The sequence below is a fragment of the Pipra filicauda genome, unplaced genomic scaffold (assembly GCF_003945595.2).
Source record: "Pipra filicauda isolate LSUMZ 115617 unplaced genomic scaffold, ASM394559v2 scaffold324_size1259732_pilon, whole genome shotgun sequence".
In the NCBI taxonomy this organism is placed as follows: domain Eukaryota; kingdom Metazoa; phylum Chordata; class Aves; order Passeriformes; family Pipridae; genus Pipra; species Pipra filicauda.
In genome coordinates, this window is record NW_024104448.1 from 353,969 (window position 1) to 374,923 (window position 20,955).

General features: G+C 37.5%; 1 protein-coding gene across 3 annotated transcripts in view; it reads left to right on the top strand.

Moving 5' to 3' along the window:
- The window catches only part of TJP1 (tight junction protein 1), a 163,282-nt gene that overhangs the window by 119,653 nt on the left and 22,674 nt on the right, over nucleotides 1–20,955 (top strand). For all 3 annotated transcript variants that reach the window (XM_039383774.1, XM_039383775.1, XM_039383776.1), the window contains 13 exons: nucleotides 837–893; nucleotides 5,291–5,415; nucleotides 5,630–5,732; nucleotides 7,126–7,405; nucleotides 7,966–8,069; nucleotides 8,908–9,076; nucleotides 9,439–9,583; nucleotides 15,216–15,352; nucleotides 17,703–17,808; nucleotides 18,647–18,797; nucleotides 19,315–19,423; nucleotides 20,050–20,269; nucleotides 20,692–20,876. In XM_039383774.1, the coding sequence (XP_039239708.1) occupies nucleotides 837–893; nucleotides 5,291–5,415; nucleotides 5,630–5,732; nucleotides 7,126–7,405; nucleotides 7,966–8,069; nucleotides 8,908–9,076; nucleotides 9,439–9,583; nucleotides 15,216–15,352; nucleotides 17,703–17,808; nucleotides 18,647–18,797; nucleotides 19,315–19,423; nucleotides 20,050–20,269; nucleotides 20,692–20,876 (1,891 nt within the window). The remainder of the gene's footprint in view (nucleotides 1–836; nucleotides 894–5,290; nucleotides 5,416–5,629; nucleotides 5,733–7,125; nucleotides 7,406–7,965; nucleotides 8,070–8,907; nucleotides 9,077–9,438; nucleotides 9,584–15,215; nucleotides 15,353–17,702; nucleotides 17,809–18,646; nucleotides 18,798–19,314; nucleotides 19,424–20,049; nucleotides 20,270–20,691; nucleotides 20,877–20,955) is intronic.

The window sequence follows — 20,955 nt, forward strand, 5'->3', positions numbered from 1 at the left end:
TCTGATTCTGTTCTTCAGTTAGCGGATTGCTTATGAGAGGGGAGGGTATGAGGTAAACCACTGGACAGTCCCTCTGGAAAGGTAGAACATGTAGCAGCAGGATGTTCGCTGTGCATTTCCTGCTGCCTTCCTGCCTCTTTTCAGGCCTTTGGCTCTGCCAGGTTTTCCTCCCTTGTGCTATCTTCCCCTTTCCAAATGTTTGCTAGTCGTGGCACGCTAAGTAGCGCTCTTTTAAGCAGAAATGCAGGTATGTAAATATTGTCATAATGTTACTGTTTAATCTAGTTACCTTAGAGAGGACCTTGTAATTTCTGCAGTGCTACTGTGTACCAGCAAAATTAGCCTATGCTAAGCTGTGCAGACCATTAAATGTGACCTGTATGCATAATGCACAGGTACTGTAATCTATAGCTGGGTGCTCATGAATTAGTGGTAATCTGCATACAGCTAGAACAAGCAAAAAGAGAATTGTAAGTATATAAGTTAGAATATAAATACAACTGATTGGACTAGCTGCATTTACTGTACACTTAGCGAGCAACCAAGAGCCCACATCACAAATGCTTCTTGTAGTCCCTCCCTTTAAACTTCTTTATAGCTTCAAGTACTGTAATCTGTGTTGCCTATTCTTCCCCCTGCCCCCGTCCACAGAAGCACAGGAAGTTCAGATGTGACATATAAAGACAGGAAATGTGTAATGAATGAGCCAGCCCTACTTCTTCTGTAGCTATTCTACATGAATATTAATGTTACTTTTGAGTGTAACTTTCTATTTCTGATATTATACAGCTGTTGACAGTGAAATCTAATCTTTAGGACTTTTTCTTTATCCTTAGAGCACAACAATGGAAGAAACAGCTATATGGGAACAACACACTGTGACTCTTCACAGGGTAAGTTCATACAATTGGTTGTGTGTGCCTAATGCAGGATACTGGTAGTTTTTGAAAACAATAGGAAAAAGCCAGATGTCAGGAAGTAAAAGAAAAGGAAACTGTCATAATTCCTTTGTTTAAATTTAGAAGTGTTGTAAAACCATGTGATTGTAGCTCTGTTTGTTGGGTTTCAGAGATAAGCCTGCCTAGGAATAACCATGCCAGGAATAAAGCTTTAGATTACATCTGTACATTACTGAAAGGAGGCAAAAATCTACATGCTTATTAATGGTTGTGTTTAAAAGTTTTAAAACTTTATTTGCAGGGAGATAAAACAATGTAAACGTGTTCAAAACTGTGTTATTTGCTTGCCACTTCCTTAAATCATTGATACACAAAGGAATGTGTACTTGGAGTCAGTAGTAGGACTGCTTTTGCATTTAGATTGACAATTCTCTTATTTGAGTTACTCTTAAATGAAATTGAATTCTGATGTAGCTATTGTGAAGCTGTACAAAGAGTCAATAAGGAATGAATTGCTTAGGGAAAGTCAGAACAAGGTGGGATGCCATTTCTGGCTGCAAGTTAATGTTAAAGCAGCCATGGAATTATGGTCCAAATAGATGTATTCATTCCAAAAACAGGTAGATGTGAAAGTGTTTTCTCAAGGGAGCAAGTTATATCATTTGCCTTCAGTTTTTCATCACAGAATCTCAAGGCATTTTAAAATTGTAGCTTTGGTGGGATGAATGGACCTTGGAGGAAAAATCTGTGTGTAGGTCAGCTGGTAAGATAATATTAATTTTCTGTACGAACCTCTTAGCTGTTGATTCTCATGGGTTTAATGTTATTGATTGAAAATAACTGTTTTGGTACCTGCCCTTTTAAAAAAAGAGCAGTTAGACTCAGTTTGACCAGAAAGCTATCTAATAAAGTACCCTGCCTCTAACTGCAGCTACATGTTGAAAGAAAAGTATAAGTAAAACCAAAAATGTGTTGTGATATTTATCTAGGCTGCTCTTCAAGCTTCAAACAATTTTTAGGTCAGCAAGTTCTTGAGCAAGAATTATTTCTGTGTGTAATTGCCTTTTTTTTTTTTCTTGAAGCTCACCAGTCATCCCTGGAACCCATGTAAACTCTAACATTTTTACTCATATTACCAATTAAATCAGTATTGTCTTATAGTCAAAAATAAAAAAAAATGCCATAGCAATACAGGGTTGGCTGGTAGGCTTGGTGATAGCTTAGTTTCTCTTGAAGGGGACATTTTCCTAGTTAATTATAGCAGTAACTTCAGTGAAACCTGAAACGATGAGTTTAGTCAGTGCACAAAGGAATTGTGAAATGCTGCAGAATGGTGTTACCTTGAATGAGTTTTGAAATAATGGGTAGGAACCAGAGATTTTGTCTTTGGCTGCACTTGCAGCATAGTCACAAGTTCTACTGATAGTACTGACGTGAAAGTTTGATTTGTTCATAATTTTGGTTATGATCTTTAGCATGCCAAAGTTCTGCCAACTGTACCGGTGTAACTGTCTTGTTAGCTGAGTAAGTATCTCTTCTTTAGGTGTTGAAAGCTAACGGTGTGTACTTTTAATAACTTTAATAGCATTAATTTAGCCAATTAAAAGCAAACAAAGAATGATTTCCATGTGCCAGGTGACAAAAACAGAATCCCTTATTCTTATATTAAATTGGTGCTTAGAATGTGTCCTTGACTGGGAAGAGGGTTTACTGGTCAATTCCAGCACTACTCTCAAAAGACTCGTTAGAAACTTCTTTGGGAATGAGAGGTTTCAATTTCTAACCAAGAGTTTTTGTTCCATTTCTTTGCCACCCTTACAAGTTCCTGGGCTAGATTGCTACTTAGCTCTTAAGGGATTAAGCCAATCTCAAGTTCAGTTAAAGCTTATCAGATAGCTACAGTTTCTTTCATTGAGAAATCTTCTGGTTTTATGTGCTTCAGTGTAAAGTACTTGGGGAAGGAACCATGCACTTTGTGTATTGTGTGGGTTTGTTCATGCTTAGAACTCAGTTCTTTCCCCCAAAGAACTGAAGCTACCTTTCTGCCTCTCCCACGCTGCCTTACTGTGGGAGAGTAAACTAGTACAGTGCTTTTTTTTTGCGTTATTCTACAGCATCTGACTGGTGAAGTTGTGATGTGACAGATTCTGTTTTTTCAAATGCAGTTTTACTTAAGATACATATTGGTATCTTGTATAATCTGTAGGGATCAGCATCTTGCTATTTCCACACACATGTAGGAGCTAGGCTTAGTTTTCTGAGTGTAGTTCTGTTTATCATTTATCTCTCAAGATGATCGTAGGCAGCAGGATAAAATGAAAAGTAGGTGGGCTGATTTTTACTGAAAAGTTTCTTATGTGAGCTCTTAAATTTTCAAAAGGATTTAGGGTTTGATTTGAATTTTTTAATTGGGAGTGTTTCTAAAGACTTTATATCATATTAGAAACCCCTGATCTAACTTGTGGCCTTTTTTGACTGCTGCCTGTATATGAGACTGCATCATTTCATGGCCTCTGTAAAAGAAAATTAAAAGTGCAAAACTAGTCATCTTAATAGTGGTTATCTGATTGGCAAATCTACTTTTTAAGAATAGTGTGGCAAGCAGCAAAGATCAGGTGTACAGGGAGTTTCTGCTGACCTTAGCCTGATGATTGCATTTCTTACCATGAGTGGAGAACTATGAGAATTTCTTCGTTTATGGTGTAAGAAAATATAGAGAATATCTAAATGAAGTTTGACATAAATGTCTTTGTTATTATCTTTCTTCTCCCTTTCCTTCCCCACCCAAATACAGTGCAAACTAAAGCCTGTTCGTTAGAGTAATGGAAAACTGAAAGATGAAGCAGTGACATGAGAAAGGAGAAATACTACTGTTTCGAAAGGGCTTTTTGTAACATGTCTTTGTAGGCTATTACATGCTCTCTTTGACTAGTTAAAAAATAAAACTCAAAGAAGACCAACTCTGGTCGTAAGTGGTCATTAATACCCTTTAGACTGTCCTCCTGCATGGTACCAGGTTTCACTTAATCCTTGAATCCCAACCATGATTTCTTGTTGATGTAGCTGGAATATGTCTTTAAAAGATGTCCAGTCTTTCTCTAATGAATTAAAATGGATGTAAAAAAAGCAGTAAGGTGTACCCTTCCCCAATCCCTTACACTTAGCCCAACTTCCTTCTTGGCAGCAGTATTTGCTACCTGCTCAAATCAGTTCTTGAACAGTGAATCTCCAAATCTGTTTTAATACTGTGTATTCCTATTCACTGCTTACAGGCAAAATCTGGAGCATCTTTTTATGACCTCTGTGTTAGGGGGAAATAGGAAGCGGGTTTTTTTTTGAGCAGTAATTAATGTCCAAAAAACTGAATGTCATGTGTCTTGCAGCCAAATACAGGCTGCCATGTTGCTTCTGCTGTCACTGTAAGGTTATGAAACTCCTTGCTAAAGCTGGGTCATGTTTGTTGAAAAGTCTGAAAAAGAAAAGGCTAAATCTGCCGGGATGAAGTGTATGCTTTGTGAAATAGAAGGGCGGAATAGACTGAAACCTGATCTCTTCCATCCACCAACTGTATTTTGCGTAGTTGAAAATTTTAGAAGAAATTACTGAGCAAAATACAGCATTTAAATGATAATATTCTCAAAATGCTTTCTGGGCAATGATGAAAGCGCTAGATCATTTGCAGATCAGTTATATTTAGAAAGCTTATTTCCCACCCTTGCTGCTTCCAGGCAGAAATGTAACCATCACTGTTGTGTCTTGAAATATCTAACAGGGAGTAACTTTTCAGAGGCATTGACCTTGCTGTAGTGGCAGGTCACCCTAGAGGGAAAAGATTGAAGCAAATTACTTTTGTTAAGATGCAGATGATTTGCAAGTGCTGACAAGGTTTTGATGTATTTAATGGTACAAGTGATCTTGCTATTATTCGTAAGAACTGAGCCTGCGGTCATCCTCCTGTGTGCTGCAGTGCTGTCAGTGCCTGAGCTAAGCGAGGTCAGGCTGGGTAAGTCCCATCCTGTGAAACCTCAGAGAAAGTGGGGCAGGAATGAGGGAGGTTTGAGTCACTGTTGCAGCACAGGGATATGGGATGTTGTGCTTACTGAAGATCGAAGTCTTACTGATGAGCACCTGAGGTGCAGGCCTTAAAAGTGCAAATGAGAACTCTAATGTCTTGGAAGAGATTGGTAGTTAGTCTGAAACTCTCTGCCTTCTAAAAGTGTTTGTTTATTTTTAATCTGTCTCCTGTTATTGAATTGCATAGCAGTGATTGGTTCATTGATCCTGCTTTCTTTCAAAAACCTGTATTCACCTCATTCTGTGTTCGATACAGGAATGAAAATTGTGACCATTAGATACTGGAAAGTAAAAATATTTCTTTTGTTACATTATAGGCCCCTGGATTTGGATTTGGTATCGCAATATCTGGAGGAAGAGATAATCCTCACTTTCAGAGTGGTGAGACATCAATAGTTATTTCTGATGTGCTGAAAGGAGGCCCAGCAGAAGGACTGCTACAGTAAGTGCCACACTATACCAGGGTTCTGACTAGGGGGCATTCATCTGTGTCAGTAGTAGCTTAACCTCCTAATTGTTTTGCTCTCAACATATACCTATCTGTAACTGTGTAGTAGGTTTGTAATACAGGTAGTTTGTTCAGAGACAGCTATTCCCCAATATTTTTTCCTCAACATAAAGTGTTTATACTGTGCACTGTGATGTTTTTCATTTAGAGAAAATGACCGTGTTGCAATGGTTAATGGAGTTTCAATGGATAATGTCGAGCATGCGTTTGCTGTTCAGCAGCTGAGGAAAAGTGGGAAGAATGCCAAAATTGTAAGTGAATGACTTGAAGATTTAAAATTCCATAGTTATAAAGCAAAAGTGAAATGGTGTAATATCTGCTGTGAAATACAGGTGTGATGGAACATACTTGAATAATACCTGTGTGATGCTTCAGATTTAAATGATGATCATGGCATGTTTATCAAGTAGGTCATGCAAGATGTTTTTTAAAACGTGAATGATGATGTTTGCACAGTGTGGCACTGGATACTTCAGATTCCTTTTCTTTATGGTAAAGTTCTTCTCAGATTACTGAATTTTGGGAAATAAGCTTTGTTTAATATTTGTTCACTTTCTTAGATGCACTTTTACCGAGTTTTCCAAAGGCTAATGTATGCTAAAGGACTTTACAAGCTGTTCAGGCACTAACATGGTTCTTTTTATGCTCAGTAGACAGTTTACCAAAAAAGAGTATAATTACTTTAATTCCTATAATTTTGTAGGCTTATTCTAAGTGGTTGGTTTTTGAATTTTGCGAAACAGCACAGGTCATCACCAAAGGGTAATAATCCAGCTTTCTGTAGAAGTTTGGGGTTTAAGTTACAAAAAATAGAACAAAAAGTAGAGAATGTTTAGAAGTTTCTTAATTCATGGAAACAGACTTCTCAGGCTTGTAGAAAAGCTTTTTTGCTGACAGAGTTTTAGTGCTCTCATGAGCTTTAATGCAGTTGAAAAAACCACGTGATGTGCATTTGTAGATTGGCAGCAGTTCTTTAAAGCTTGCAGAAGGCAACGTGTGGCAATCTGTGCAGGGCTCTCAGTATCGTAAGTAGTGTGTAGATTTACGTAAAGAAAAGTGGTTAATGGAAACTGTACGGTAGAACTTGGTTCGGTTCTGTAACACATGGCAAATCACTAAAGAGGGCTGGGTCATTCTCTGGAAACAGCTGTCTGTGTTAGTGCAAACCAGCTTTGATCTTCTGCCGTGTCTTGCATAAGCATTTCTTTGGAAGATTGGAAGCCTTGAAAGCTGAGGAGAATTACTGTCAATAATGCACTGAGGATACACTAGATTACATGTTAAGCAAAAGAGGTTTTTAGCAGTGCCAGTAACTGATGAGTGGATTTAAGCACAGAGAGGGCATTCAAATATGCAGCTCTGAAGACACATTGTGTTGTGCCACAATGTCTGATTCTTATCCTTTTGCCATTTCTGCAAAAGTGCAAAAAAAAAAAGAACTAAAACAACTTTAAAAACAACTCTAATCTGTATAGATAAGTCTCCTGTATTAATTGGATATAACTTTATAATGAGGATGCAACAATCAGAGCATTCACAAATAGATCTGCATGTTTTGAGTTTTGGGCTTAACTTGGCTTTTGACATTTAGTGACATCATTATCATTACACAGCCAGAGGCTGATATCTGTTGTTGGGTTGTAGACTATCCGAAGGATGAAGAAAATTCAGATTCCAGTGACTCGACCAGACCCTGAACCAGTGTCTGAAAATGAGGATGATAGCTATGATGAAGAAATCCGTGATCCAAGGAGCAGCCGTGGTGGTCCAAGTGCCAGCAGAAGGCACGAGAAGAGCTGGGTACGAGATCGGAGCGCCAGCAGGGAGAGAAGCTTATCACCAAGGTCAGACAGGAGGTCTGTCACTTCCAGTCAGCCTGCAAAACCCACCAAAGTAACACTGGTGAAATCCAGGAAAAATGAAGGTAACTTAGGTGTTATTCTCTTGCTAAAACATTGGCTGGTTTTTAAATGGCAACTGCTTCAGTCAGTGCTGTGTTAAGGGTTTCGTGGGCTGAATGAACAGTGCTCTTGCCAGTTTGTTTGCCCATTTTAACCAGTAGCTAGCTGAAAACTTAAAAACTGCTGGTTGTATTTATGGTGGTATTTTTCATGTTCCAAAATATGTGTTCTTAATTCAGAGTAAAGCATTAAGTATTAAACAAATCCCAGCTGTGCAGCTGACGTCTGTGCAGCTGTATACCTACACTTTAGCTGAGTCTTCAGGGGCTGTCTTGTTTGAAAGAGGAAAAATTTAGGTAGCATCTAAATTAAACTATTGAACAACAGCTCTGCTTATAGTCAGAGTTAGAAAAAGAGACTGATATAATGGTAAATCTTGTGTGCCAAGTTCACTCTCCTCTTTGTGTTTCCTGTGTTAATGTTGTAAAAAGCAGTGTTACAAAACTCCAGATACCTCCTTCTTTTTTTTTTTCTACTGTAACTTCATCAGTTTTCTGTTTTCTTTTATTGCTGTTATATAAAGAGTATGGTCTGCGGTTGGCAAGTCACATATTTGTGAAAGAAATATCACAGGATAGCCTGGCAGCAAGAGATGGCAATATTCAGGAAGGAGATGTTGTACTGAAGGTACAGTATATGTGGTGTCTGTTCGAAGGCAAAACTTATTGATATAACTCTTAGAATTGGCTATGTCAATATCATAATTATTGTTAGTAGATGATGTCTTTTTTTTATTACATTATTTTGAAGGTCAATAAGCATAAATCAACCTCACTTAGGAAAGGAAAATTGTTAAACCTTGTGGTATTATTCCGTAGGACTTATTCAGATAAATAATGCCCACTCTAAACACATATAAAAATATTTGGAAGAGTATGAGGCTTTGGCCCAACATGCTTGGTTATCCAGTATAACGGTGTGGAACTGTGCTGTTGCACAACACTAAGTTTGCCTTCAGGTTCATCCCCAGGGATTTTTGTGTTTCGTCCCATCCCTGGCAGAGTCCAAGGCAAGTGGCTTTGAGCAACCCGCTCTCGTGGAAGGTGTCCCTGTCCATAGCAGGGGACTTGGAACTGGGTGGTTTTTAAGGTCCCTTCCAACTCAGACCATTCTATGATTTTTAATTCATACTAACAATTTTTATTTCAATACATTGCTGTGAATATGTCAGGTGAAGGAAAACATACTATTCCTTACTCTGAGTATAGCAGTGCTGGTTCAAAACACATACCTAATCCTTTAAAAGTTTCTTATTAGTGGTAGAAGCTTCGTATTTGAAAGATGAAAATAATTTTCTATGTTGTATTTTGGATAAGCCCAATAGTCTTCCATTGTATTATGGTAATTTGATAAATATCTCTAACTATTTCTAAATATCATCAGACAAAACACCACTGTCTTTGCTGGAGATTTGCTAGAGTTATTTTAGTAAATTTATGTCTGTTTTTTTCTTGCTCTATTCCAGATAAATGGCACAGTGACGGAAAATATGTCCTTAGCAGATGCCAAAACACTTATAGAAAGGTCCAAAGGCAAGTTGAAGATGGTTGTTCAGCGAGATGAACGAGCCACACTGTTGAATGTCCCTGATCTTTCTGACAGTATTCATTCTGCTAATGCTTCAGAAAGAGATGGTGAGTATGAAACCTTGATTTCTAAAGAGAAAAGAATTCCACGTGTTGTCAAGATGTGAAATACCTAAAGTGGGATGAGAGAGTGTGGGGGGGAGAAGAGTTAGGAGTGAGACTGTCATGTGGGTAAATTTTTGTTTGAATATGATTGAAATCCACACCTTCAAAAACAGTGGAGAAAAAGATACAGTCCCTATTCTTGTGATTGTTCTTTCAGGAATATTAAGTTTAGTTTTTTTTGTAATAATAAGCATAGATTTAACATCTTCATAAAAATTCTCTGCAGAAGCTTATTCCCATTTGAGCAGGTCACACCACCATTTAAATTACAATCATTTCATGAAAAAACAACTTTTATTTAACAGACATCTCAGAAATTCAGTCGCTGGCATCAGATCATTCCAACCGATCACATGACAGGCCTCGCCGCAGTCGTTCACGATCTCCTGACCAGAGGTCAGAGCCTTCAGACCATTCCAGACATTCTCCACAGCAGCCCAGCAACGGCAGGTGATGGCAGCATTGTATGATTTTTAAATCAACTATTTAATGTGACATATAAGTTGTAGGAGTGCTTGGATTTATGTGATGTAACAAATATGATGCAGAACTATGAAGGTAATAATATGACGTTGTGTCAAGAGATGCAGCTGGTAATGATCCAATTTTTTTAGATTTGAGAAATTGAACCTTTCTTTGGTGTTATAACTTTTTAAAATGTGGTTGTAAGCATGATTCTATGAAAGATAGTGTAAGTTTGATAATTCTATATGTTATTGAATAACATGCAGTTATATGGTGGTTTCAGAAAGCAGTTGGCTGCAAGGAGATTTGAGATGACATGTATTACAATGCCTATTGAATGTTCAGCCTGGGTAAACTTGTTGAAATCTTGCTTTGTTTAGGCATAGGATTTTTATTTTCCTCACTAGCCTTCTTTAAAAGTTATGTTTCTGAATACATTTAATCCCTACAAAATAAGGTATATTGCACAGCAGAATTACCTTTTATGGTGTAGCTTTTAGTATTTGAACCTGGTAATGGGACACTGATGATAATTCTTTAGTAGGTAAGTCTAATTTTATACAAAATCAGAGAGAAGTAATGTACTATATGGTTTGGAATTTCCTCTCCTGCCATGTGAAACTTTAATCTTGAATAACAAATCTGTCCTGTTTTGCATTTCCACAATTTGGAAATAGACAATTTACTGAAATAGTTTCAGTATTGGAGTTCAGATTCTACTAGATACTTGTAAGAGAAGTTTACCTTCTGAGTGCTCATGGTGGAACACTAGTTAAAATTGTCTATGCAAATTTGAATTCCGAGCCTCTATTTGAAGATTTTTAGATGCTGTTCAAAAACTCTAAAAAAACAAATTGCAGCTGACTGTTTTATAAAATCAAGATATACCTGATAGCTTATTAATAACGTCTGGTTTGCCGAAAGGAAAAATAACACATCTTCAAGGCTTTTAGAATCTTTCAAGGGTTAATGAAACTGCAGGACATGTAGACCTGCTTGGGGTTACAGATTACAGACGGTTCTGCTTCTCTTCTATGTATATTGTTTGGAAGGACACAAGGCGTGAAAGCTTGTATTGGGGTAGGAACTCCATATTAGTGGGAAAAACTTAAAAGCAGGGTGCCAGAGGCAGGGGTTTGATTGTGAAGATTGTGAGATCTCTGTCGTATTTAAAACCTGTATGTCTTGACATGCATTTCCAGTGCAGACTGAAAGGGCTTGTGGAGGGAGGAACATAAAGAACATCTATCAAAACTCTGACTATGACTGACTTAGCCTAGTGTTGATGCTTTCCAGTCCTATTGCAGTGGTTTAGATAGATGGTCACTTCCTCCTTATGGACCACACTGTTGGAAGAATTAAATCCTTCCCAAGAAGGAACTTTGAAGTTATCTCAACTCTGAATACATCCGCTCTATCGTCTTTATGAACAAGAGCTACTTTGGCATGGCTTTACTTCCTGTTTGACATGTCTCTTTCAAGATCAGAAAATCTAGGCCCTGAGCCACATAAAGAAAAACATATTGAGAGCAACTTCTCTTTGTAGTGGTTGTTTGTGCAAGTTCAAATCTACTGTACAATCAAATTAGTTGTGTCTACTTAGTGTTTTTAAAATTTGGTGGAAAATCTGAAGGAAGAAAAAGGCTTGAGAACAAGCTGAGGAAGAAATGTGCAAAAAGTCTTCCAACTGATCTTAAGATATTAAAAAATGTATTGAAGATAATGAGTCTTTATTTAGACCCTGTTCTACCAAGTGTTTGTATGTTAATGAGGAGGGAAATTCCAGGGGAATCCTCTTAGTCCTTTCATACAAGCTTAACTATAGACTGACACTTCCGGGTGTGCACTAGAGTACAGAAATCTGCCAGCAGACTTGCTTCAGTACTGCTTTGGCGTCTGGCAGGGTCATCAGTGTTGTCCACCTCTCAGTATTCCGTACCGGTATGTACAGCAGTGTGCTTGCAATTTTCCTCTATATAGAATTTCCAGGTGCTATTTGAGCATTCTGTCAAAGCATTAAATAGAACTTGTAGTTTTCTTTAGTCCAAAGAAAGTTCACAGCTTTCTCTTGAACAGTCTTTTTTAAAACTCAAATTCTAAAACATTTGTTGTAATTTACTAATAGAAATAGCTAATTGGGCTTTATATAACCTGTAAAGAGCTATACTTAAAAAGCTAGAATGAGCAACAGAGTTCTTTGTACTCTGAAGTTGGGAGAGTATTTTGGATAAAGTATCATGTATTCTTTCTTAACTATCTGGTTTTCCTGCTGGCAGGAACAAGTTGTTGAGCTGGATAAGCTTTTGGTGTGACCTATCCTAAAAATGGGCATTTAAAGTCAGGTGCTGCCAAGCCTGCCAGATACATCTCTGGGCTGCCCTTACTTGAAAACTCCTGCTTGGGAACTCTGTGCACACTTCCTCACCCGGTACTGGAAAAGCAAAAATGTCCTCTGATATGTTCAACACTTCAGCCTCGGCAAGAAAGATGTGGTAGCTTGAAGAAATCACTATAGAGGTCATAATTATTTCTGGAAGGATGAGGTTGACTTCTGTAATACAGTTGTCAATTCATATGTAGCGTGACAGATTGGTTCTATCCATTTTCAAAACAAGCTGAAAAAACTGGAATATAGGACAAAAATCAACCCTATTATGGATGTCTTCAGGAAGATACCACTTGGTTCTTACTCTTCTCTGCTACATAGTTTGAGATGTGCTGAAAACACCTTTGGGAAGAGCCTGCAAATTCATATTTTTCTTAACTTTTTCTGTACAAACATTCTGTGCGTTCAGGTAATTGTATTTTATTCTGCAGTGGTAGCTAACAGTGAATGGCACTAATGTGTAGCTAACTGCATTTTGTTATTTAAAAGTGCTTCTGTTAAACATACTTTAAAAAAAGATGTCAGGGGGAGGAAGTGAGGTAAAAGGGGCCCTGACACAGCACAGATGCTAAACAATAGTGTCACAGTGCACACAGTGAGCAACACTTTTGTCTCCTGGGAAGTGCAGCTGTCAGTTTTTAACAAGTTTCCATCTCCTAGAACCAGTGGCAGCATCAAGTTGTTTCCTGTATCATCTTGCAGTGTGAAATATTCAGTGCTTTCTGGACAATTTAGGCAAAGTCAAGAAAAAAAAATCTACTCTCCTGCTGTTCTGATGTTTCCTTTTTGTTCTATCACAGTTCTGTTTCTATCAGCTTTTTCCCACTGAAACTGTCATGCCTTAGGTAGAGTAGACCTGGCCTTTTGCAGGCATTTGGGTTGGCAGGGTGTATTTGCCTACACACACAGCACTAGCCCGGTCTAGGAACCTACTGCTTCAGCCACTTACCTGACTATTTTGGGCTGTGCCCACCAGTGTCTGTATTTTAGTGAGGTATTTACACTCTCTTGATGTATGCAGGTGTAAAAGCAGTATAAAACTACACCGGGTTTGGACTGTGTGAAGAGGAAATGTAAAATTAATTTTGTCTTTGTGTAGTAATGCGTTATTTTTGGCCTTATTTTTAAAGGAAGACAGATACTACAGTTTTGGAATAGTGCTTCTTTAAAATGTTGGGAGATGCTTGGAAACAGGAATGGGGGAATTTACTGTAATATCTCATTAACTAGTGCTCATTACCCAAAAATCTTTGGGGAGTGGAATTAGTTGTAGCTTACATTACCACATGACATCTTTGTTTCTAGAATGCTTAGCATTCATTTAAATAGCTAAATGTATGTGTCTGTTTTTAACAAACTGGGAGCTATTTTTGAGGGAATGAGGAGTCCAGTCATGTTTTAGTCTAGTGCTGAAAGTAAAATACATACCCTTTAAGCTTATCCACCTAAACTGGAAATTGAAAGAGGAATAAGAGAACTTTTATCAGTGATGCTTGGGAATGAAGTAGAAGGATAAATGCTTACTTTTCATTTTGTTACATATAATGGTTTTAGCATCATTTTAATGAACTCTAGAAGCCCAAAAAAGGGGGTTTATCTGGATAAAGGCATAAATAAAGGATTTTTAAAATTAAACTGCTATGTTTACAATGCAAGGGGTGCTTTTCCAGACTGTTGTGGCGATTAGAGTATTTTTCTGTATTCTGTTTTGTTTAGGTGCCTTCAGGCACACAATTTTAAAACTGGCAGAGGAGTGCACTGAGAAGTTGTAGTATGTCTTGCCTGAGTAGCTAAGCTTTGTTTCTTACATTTTAAACTTTATATTGCTGCAGGAAAGCATGTTCTGCTTGTATTTCAGTTTTTGCAATTTCTTTTATTCTTTCTTGCACATCTTGGATGAGTAGACTTGCTGGAATCTATTTTCTGAAGTCATACTTCCCACTCTTGAAGTATCACTTCTGATTGGGATAACCAGTCTTAGCTTTGTATGATGGTTTTTTTGATGCATTTGAGCTTTATGGACAGTGATGCTCATTATTGCCTAGTAGCACCATCTAGCTGTTGGTAATGCAGAATTCTCCTTTTTTCTTCAGCACAGACAGCAGATGTTCTTGTACCTACTGACCAAGCCATCATTATGTTTGAGGAAATACCTTTTTTCCCCTTCTTGGCAATTAAGTCTGATACTATATAAAAGCTGGGATTTGGATCTGTCTTCTCTCAAATATTCTTAATATCTGTGCTTATTTGCCAACTCCCAGGAAAAAACTTTCTAGCTTATTATTAGCGTTCATCTGTTCCAAGCCTCTGAAATGTTTTACTGTTAAGCAGGTAGCAGTGTAGTGGTTAACATTTCAACATGCAGCACATGTTCTGTTCAGTTTTGCTGTGGGACAGTTGGTAGCTCTACCTCTATACAACTATATAAGAATACCTGATCTTTTGAGCTCAAGGAATAGCAATTTTGTTCTTTAGAACTTTTCGTTGCTTTCATAATTTAAAGAACAAGAGACACTTCTTTATTTTCTTATTTTAACATGTCTTAAATGCCTTTGTTCTACACTATAAGCATCTATAGGAAATGCGTAAGAAGCAGCAAGTTGTCTTCTTACTAAAGTGCATGGATGACTGAGTGTATGAGATGCACTCTCTTCTTGTAACAGATGGATTGAAGGCCTCATCCTCTCTGAAAAGTTGAGAAGTCAGGGACATGTTTGTGTTATACTTTTTATCTTTGCAAAGCCCTGCCAAGACCCATACCAGCAGCACTTGTGTTGCAGGGCAGCTGACACACAAAGGAGCAGATAAATTAGCTTGTTCACAGCAAAGCCTAAGACTTAAGTCTAAAAATCCATGATTTCCACAGGAAGGAGTGAGAAAAAGATCATTGTAATTGCTCTTCTTCCCTTCTTCCCTTTGCTTCTCAATTCCTTGTATAGTTTTCAATATACAGTGCTTGAAGCAGAGAGCAGTTTGTGTCACCATGTGCTGCTGCTTTCTAAATAGCCACATCTAGAGAAGTCTAACATGGAATTAGGGACAAAACACTTGGATTTAGAAACAGTAAAGATTTTTAATAATGTGATAGTTTAAGAACAAAATTTTGTTAAATAGTAATGGTAATTCTTTGCCCTCAACTTTATGAATTAAAGTATTTATTCTTTAGACCTAGTATACTGAGATCATAGAAACAGTTCTGTATGCAGAGTGGAATATTTTTTTCCAATATAGTCTTCGAAGCAGAGAAGATGAGAGAGTAACTAAACCGGGAGCTGTGTCTACACCGGTAAAGAATGCAGATGATACTTCTAAAACTGTGGAAGAAGTGACAGTTGAGAGAACTGAAAAACAAACTCCACCACTACCAGGTAAAAATATTTTAATATATTAATCATGATATTATTGAGAAAGGATGACCAGTAAAGATTTTATGCCATTGCGTATTTGTGGAATGATTTCTAAAGTCTTAGAAAAAGTCCAAATTATTTTTATTTCTGAATACGAACAGTCTTTTTAACCATAATCCCATTTATATTTTAAAAGTTTTGCTCCTGAAAACCTAAGCTGTGGAGCCTGTCCATTGTAAAGGAGTCAAATTTCAGTGTTTAGAGTTGTAGTTATAGGCGATGCTTGTGAAAAGCTCTTTTGGTTTCTCAAGCAAGGTTAAAATCGGTCATTTCTGAGTGTTCAGCAATAAACTTTGTCTCATGGGTTACTGTAACAGACTATATTTATAATAAGGATGTAGTTAAACCTGTTTAGAACTACTGTTCCCAAGATACAACTCAGAACACTCCGAGATGCTTTGTTCACGTCACACTTCATAACTACAGTCACAGACCGAGAAGGCAGTACATCTGATAAAACCAGAACAAAATCTCATTGCTTTTTCCCAAAAGGGAAGGATAAGCTTAATGGCAACAGATAAAAGCCAGATGGTGTAACAAAGAAAAAAGCTAAGATGGTACAGTGACAGGACACTGTTCCGGGCAGGCTGACTTGCAAGATTTTTGTTTACAGAATGAGGCACTTCAGTGAAATAACAAGTAGAGAAAAAGAAGCTGTGCAGATGGCTTAGAGGGAGCTGGTTTTGAAAGGCTGGGTACAATGAGAAAAAGCACATTCAAGCTTAAAAATATTTGAAGACTTAGGGGATAAGCAGTGACACTTCTGCATGTAGTATTCAGTAGATGAGTGAAGAACCAAAAGAGTTATGATGTTGATGGATTCTTAAAGTTCTTAAAAATAAGAACACATTTTCTGATACAGCAGCCATTGCTAAAAAATTGCCATAGGAGGTGACATTTTACAGTGGTGTTATGAAGATATGTAAATGAAGTAAGTTTATATTTACCAAGATAGAAAAAGGATGTGGTAGTGAGATTAGAAAGATGAATTCTGTATTTCTGTAAAATATTGAAGATTAATAATTGGTGTAATACAAATCCAGCCAGAATAGGAAACCCTTAAGAGGGTTCTTAATCCAAAGTAACATACTAATAATTGGTCTGAGGGACTGGCAAGCAAGTAATAAGTACTGTGGGGATTTTATAGGTTGGTGGAGAAGGAGAAATACTCTATTCTTGAATGAATAGAATATACATGGAAGTACTTAGTTTGGGTGGGAGGAGTTCTAGGGCCAGTACATAAAGATAATATTTAATTAATAACCTCACAGAAAGTTCTAGGGAAATGAGGATCTTTCAGAGACTGTAATGAAAATGTTAGAAAGGTCGTTGGCAGAATCTGTGACAGTTTGCTGCTTAGGCTAAGGGCAAGGACAAGATGACTGTCATAGTCGATGGTGTTGAAGAAGGGTAAAGGGAGAGTATTTGTTCAGAGGAATCATCAGAGGCTTAGGCTAGGAAAGGGTCATTAAAGACTTAAAGGTAAATGCTTCATTGTGGTATGGTAAGGACCAAAATCATGTTTAGAAAAAGGCATTATTACCCAATTGTTGCCTGAAATTCCCAATTTCCAGACTAGTCTGTTCAGTGACTTTGAAAGAAGATGGCACAGTTGTTGGTAAGATAAGAGGTCTTAGAGTAGTTTGAAGCTAGCCTTGTTTGAAATGAACTTTTCTCAAGTGTGCAGAGATCAGCCTTAAATATAAATTCTTGTAACATGACCAAGCATGTAAAACAGAGAAGAGCCCCTGTTGGTGCTCATTACAGAGGGAAGCCTGCAGGGGCAGTTTCCTCCAGGGACTCCAGAGAATCTCTGCAGCAGAACCATAGTAAGTGCGTGTCTTTAAGAACCGTTGACTGGACCAAAGTAAGCATTGAAATCTGTCAACTTCAAGGCATTGTGGTTTGAGAGTTTGTGGTATTTTCATTTCAAAAATTAACTTCTTGAGGGAAGAGAACCAAGGGAAAATAAAGAAGTTAAGTCAGATAAGTTGAGGTTAGAAACAGAACGGTTGAAAGTTGTCTTGGGAGCAGGAAACCTTCTAGTTCTTGTAGTTTTACAGTTTTTGGGGTACTTGATGAAGTACAGAGGAAGTTTAGGGACTTTTACTGAAGTAATAATTAGGCCAGTAAGCACACTGCTTTGAATGGCATGATAAGAGTGTCTTCTGTTGTTGTAAATTTCTAGAATTTCACTTTTTTGGATCTAGGCAGGATAGAGGAAGGGTACTGAAGAAGTCATGAACTAAGTTAAACTTTCTGATCTTTAAATGACTGAATGGGCATTGGAAATCTTCTGATATTTTAATAGAACCAAAGCCAGTGTATGCACAAGGAGGTCAGCCAGATGTGGATTTACCAGTCAGCCCATCTGATGGTCCTTTACCCAACTCAACCCATGAAGATGGAATGCTTCGGTAATGTAACTCAAAATAAACTATTCAAACTGCCTGATCCTTGAGCAAACCAAACTTGTATCCAAAGTGAGGAATAACCTGTATACATGGTCTGATGTCAAGTCCAACATGCTGTCCTGACACTTCTGTTCAGAAATATTAAGATGAAGACTTTAGATTTATTCCTGAGCCTTGTTGGCACTTACATTGTGTAATATACCATTTTAAAGTCTAGTCGTTTCTATGGATATGAACCATTAGAATGATCAACAGGTGAAAAGAATTTGCAGTTTTTGTTTCTCCCTGAGCACCCTCACCCCTTCTTCCCTGTCCCCGTCTCCAAAGAGAGGAGGGATAGTATAGCATATACTTTACCTTTCATAGTAATAGAAAAGAAGTGAGTAAAGGTCACTGCAGAAACATGCAATCTCCTAATGTGGAAATGAGTCCACTTCAACTGGGATCTCCTTTATGGGCATTAGTGTACATGAGAATAGATTCTAGTTTGATTTCATCTCAAATTCATGTTAATCTCTTCAGAGCCAAAATAGATCTGTACACCAGCACAGCTCTTTAAAAAGAAGAACATTTTTGAAAGAGTGTCAGTGTCTCCCTTAAATTACTCTATGAATGTAAGACAAACAAACCCCACTAAACTAGTAAATACAGGTGGTTTTTTTTGAAGTGCTGCTAATGAGTGTTGTAATGCTGCAGTTGATAAGCAGTTAATGGTATGCATAGCTTAATACCCACTAATTGACTAATGGGCAGATTACTCCTTTGCGTGTGTTCAGTTTCAAATTTACCAGAATATTTCATGCTATTAGACTTCTAAGTGGAATATTTTCTAAATCCCTAGGCCAAGCATGAAACTAGTAAAATTCAGAAAAGGAGATAGTGTGGGCTTGCGACTGGCAGGTGGCAATGATGTTGGCATATTTGTAGCTGGTGTTCTGGAAGACAGCCCTGCGGCGAAAGAAGGATTAGAGGAAGGGGACCAGATTCTCAGGGTATGTCAAAACCAGTAACAGTACAAGTGTTTTGTTGTACCAAAGTAGGTTTTCTTTCTGTAGGATTGAATATGTTGCCTTCGTAGTTCACACAGGTTTTTTTCTGCATGTACTTATTAGATGACTTACTAGCAGCAAAGTCTTTTCTTACTCTGCTGTTGCTAGGAAGGTTAGTACGTTTTGTACATAAAAATTTATAGACTAATTCAGTTGATAAAATTGTTTGATTTTGTTAACTGCTGGGTGACTGAATTGTCAGAGAACTGTGGTCACTGATGCTCCATAATATTGAGTATAAAATGAACAACTACCCATTATCTCATAAGCTTTGCTTTTATTGAGAAATAAAGCTGGACTATTTAGAGGTGCAAGAGGCATCTTGAGATACATGTACTTGATGTGTATGTATGAAATTAAGAAAAAAATCGTAGAGTTTGATTCAGATTTCCTGTTGTATAGTTAAATCTCTGTAATAATGTCGTATGCTAAATCAAACTGATTACTTCATTGATACCAGGTAAATAATGTAGACTTCACAAATATCATCAGAGAAGAAGCTGTCCTTTTTTTGCTTGATCTTCCTAAAGGAGAAGAAGTAACGATTTTGGCACAGAAGAAAAAAGATGGTAAATATTTGTGTAATGGAAGTAATGTAGAAAACTACTTGGAATAGAATTAAAAAGTTTAGTGACTAACTGCTGACTTGCAGGAAATGGGCACCTTAGACTATTAAGTTCTTTTAGATTTGGAATCAGTTACTACTGCAAATGGACTAGAGACTGATATGATAACAGTGCAACCCCTCCCCTCAAAAACAAACAAAACTCCAAACAAAAAATTCATCAGAAATAACTCCTAACATCTAAGAAAAGTATCGGCATTAAACCCTGGTGGAAGCAGAATAGTCTGTTGTAGTCATGCCATTGAAAACGAGTGATTAAACTGATGTGTTTGCACATACAAACTTCTTTCCTCGTAAGACTAATTCCTTCCAGGGCAACTGAATTAAGCTTGCACTTGCATCAAATTTTTGACTATGAAAGTTGAATTTATGTTAGTAGAGTTTTCTATATAGTTATGCTGCTTAAAATAGAGCAGCTCTGAGACATTAAGGCTTCTTGAAGTAATATTGTATATTTAGAACAAGGAGAACTAAGGTGAGGCATTGGTTTGAGTAATTTTTGTGACCGTTAGGACGTGACTTGAACTTAAGTAACACTTGATATTTGGGGATTTCTTTTTCTTTTTTCAGTTTATCGTCGCATTGTTGAGTCTGATGTAGGGGATTCTTTCTATATCAGAACTCATTTTGAATATGAGAAGGAATCTCCTTATGGACTAAGTTTCAATAAAGGTGAAGTGTTCCGGGTGGTGGACACTCTTTACAACGGTAAACTGGGTTCGTGGCTGGCAATTCGAATTGGCAAGAACCATAAGGAAGTGGAAAGAGGTATCATACCTAACAAAAACAGGTACGATCTTAAAATACTGTAATTGCTGATTTAAAGCTACAGTTTCAAGTTCTGCATCTCTATAATGAATGATTGGACTTGTCTGCAGGGTGTGAGTTTATAGAACTGGTTCAGTCAGAAAAAGTGTCAAAAGTTAAAACAAGTGGAAGTAAGATATCTGATCTCTGGATTTGCTTTTGACTCTGCACAATCTACAAATAAACTTTCTCTTTAATACAAGAGGCAAGGATATAGTAAGTTTTAGAAATGTGATATCAAACTCAGTAATTGTCTTGTGCTTCCTAATACAGAAACAACAATAGCTTGGTTCAGCTGGTAGTGGTGGGTTTGTTTTTTTTTTTTTTTTGAAGATGTAAGCTTGCTAGTCAAGCATTACTTCAGAACCTGACTTCCTTGATAACTGGGGTTTGTTGTCATCTTAGAGCGGAACAACTAGCCAGCGTACAGTACACGCTTCCAAAGACAGCAGGAGGAGATCGAGCAGATTTTTGGAGATTCCGAGGTTTGCGAAGCTCAAAAAGAAACCTCCGGAAAAGCAGAGAAGATCTGTCTGCCCAGCCTGTTCAAACGAAGTTTCCTGCCTATGAAAGAGTTGTTCTTCGGGAAGGTATGGCTTTACTCTTACTGCTGCACAGTACAGGTCTGTGTGGTTTCATTTAAAATAGCCAGTGTGATTAAGAGTATCT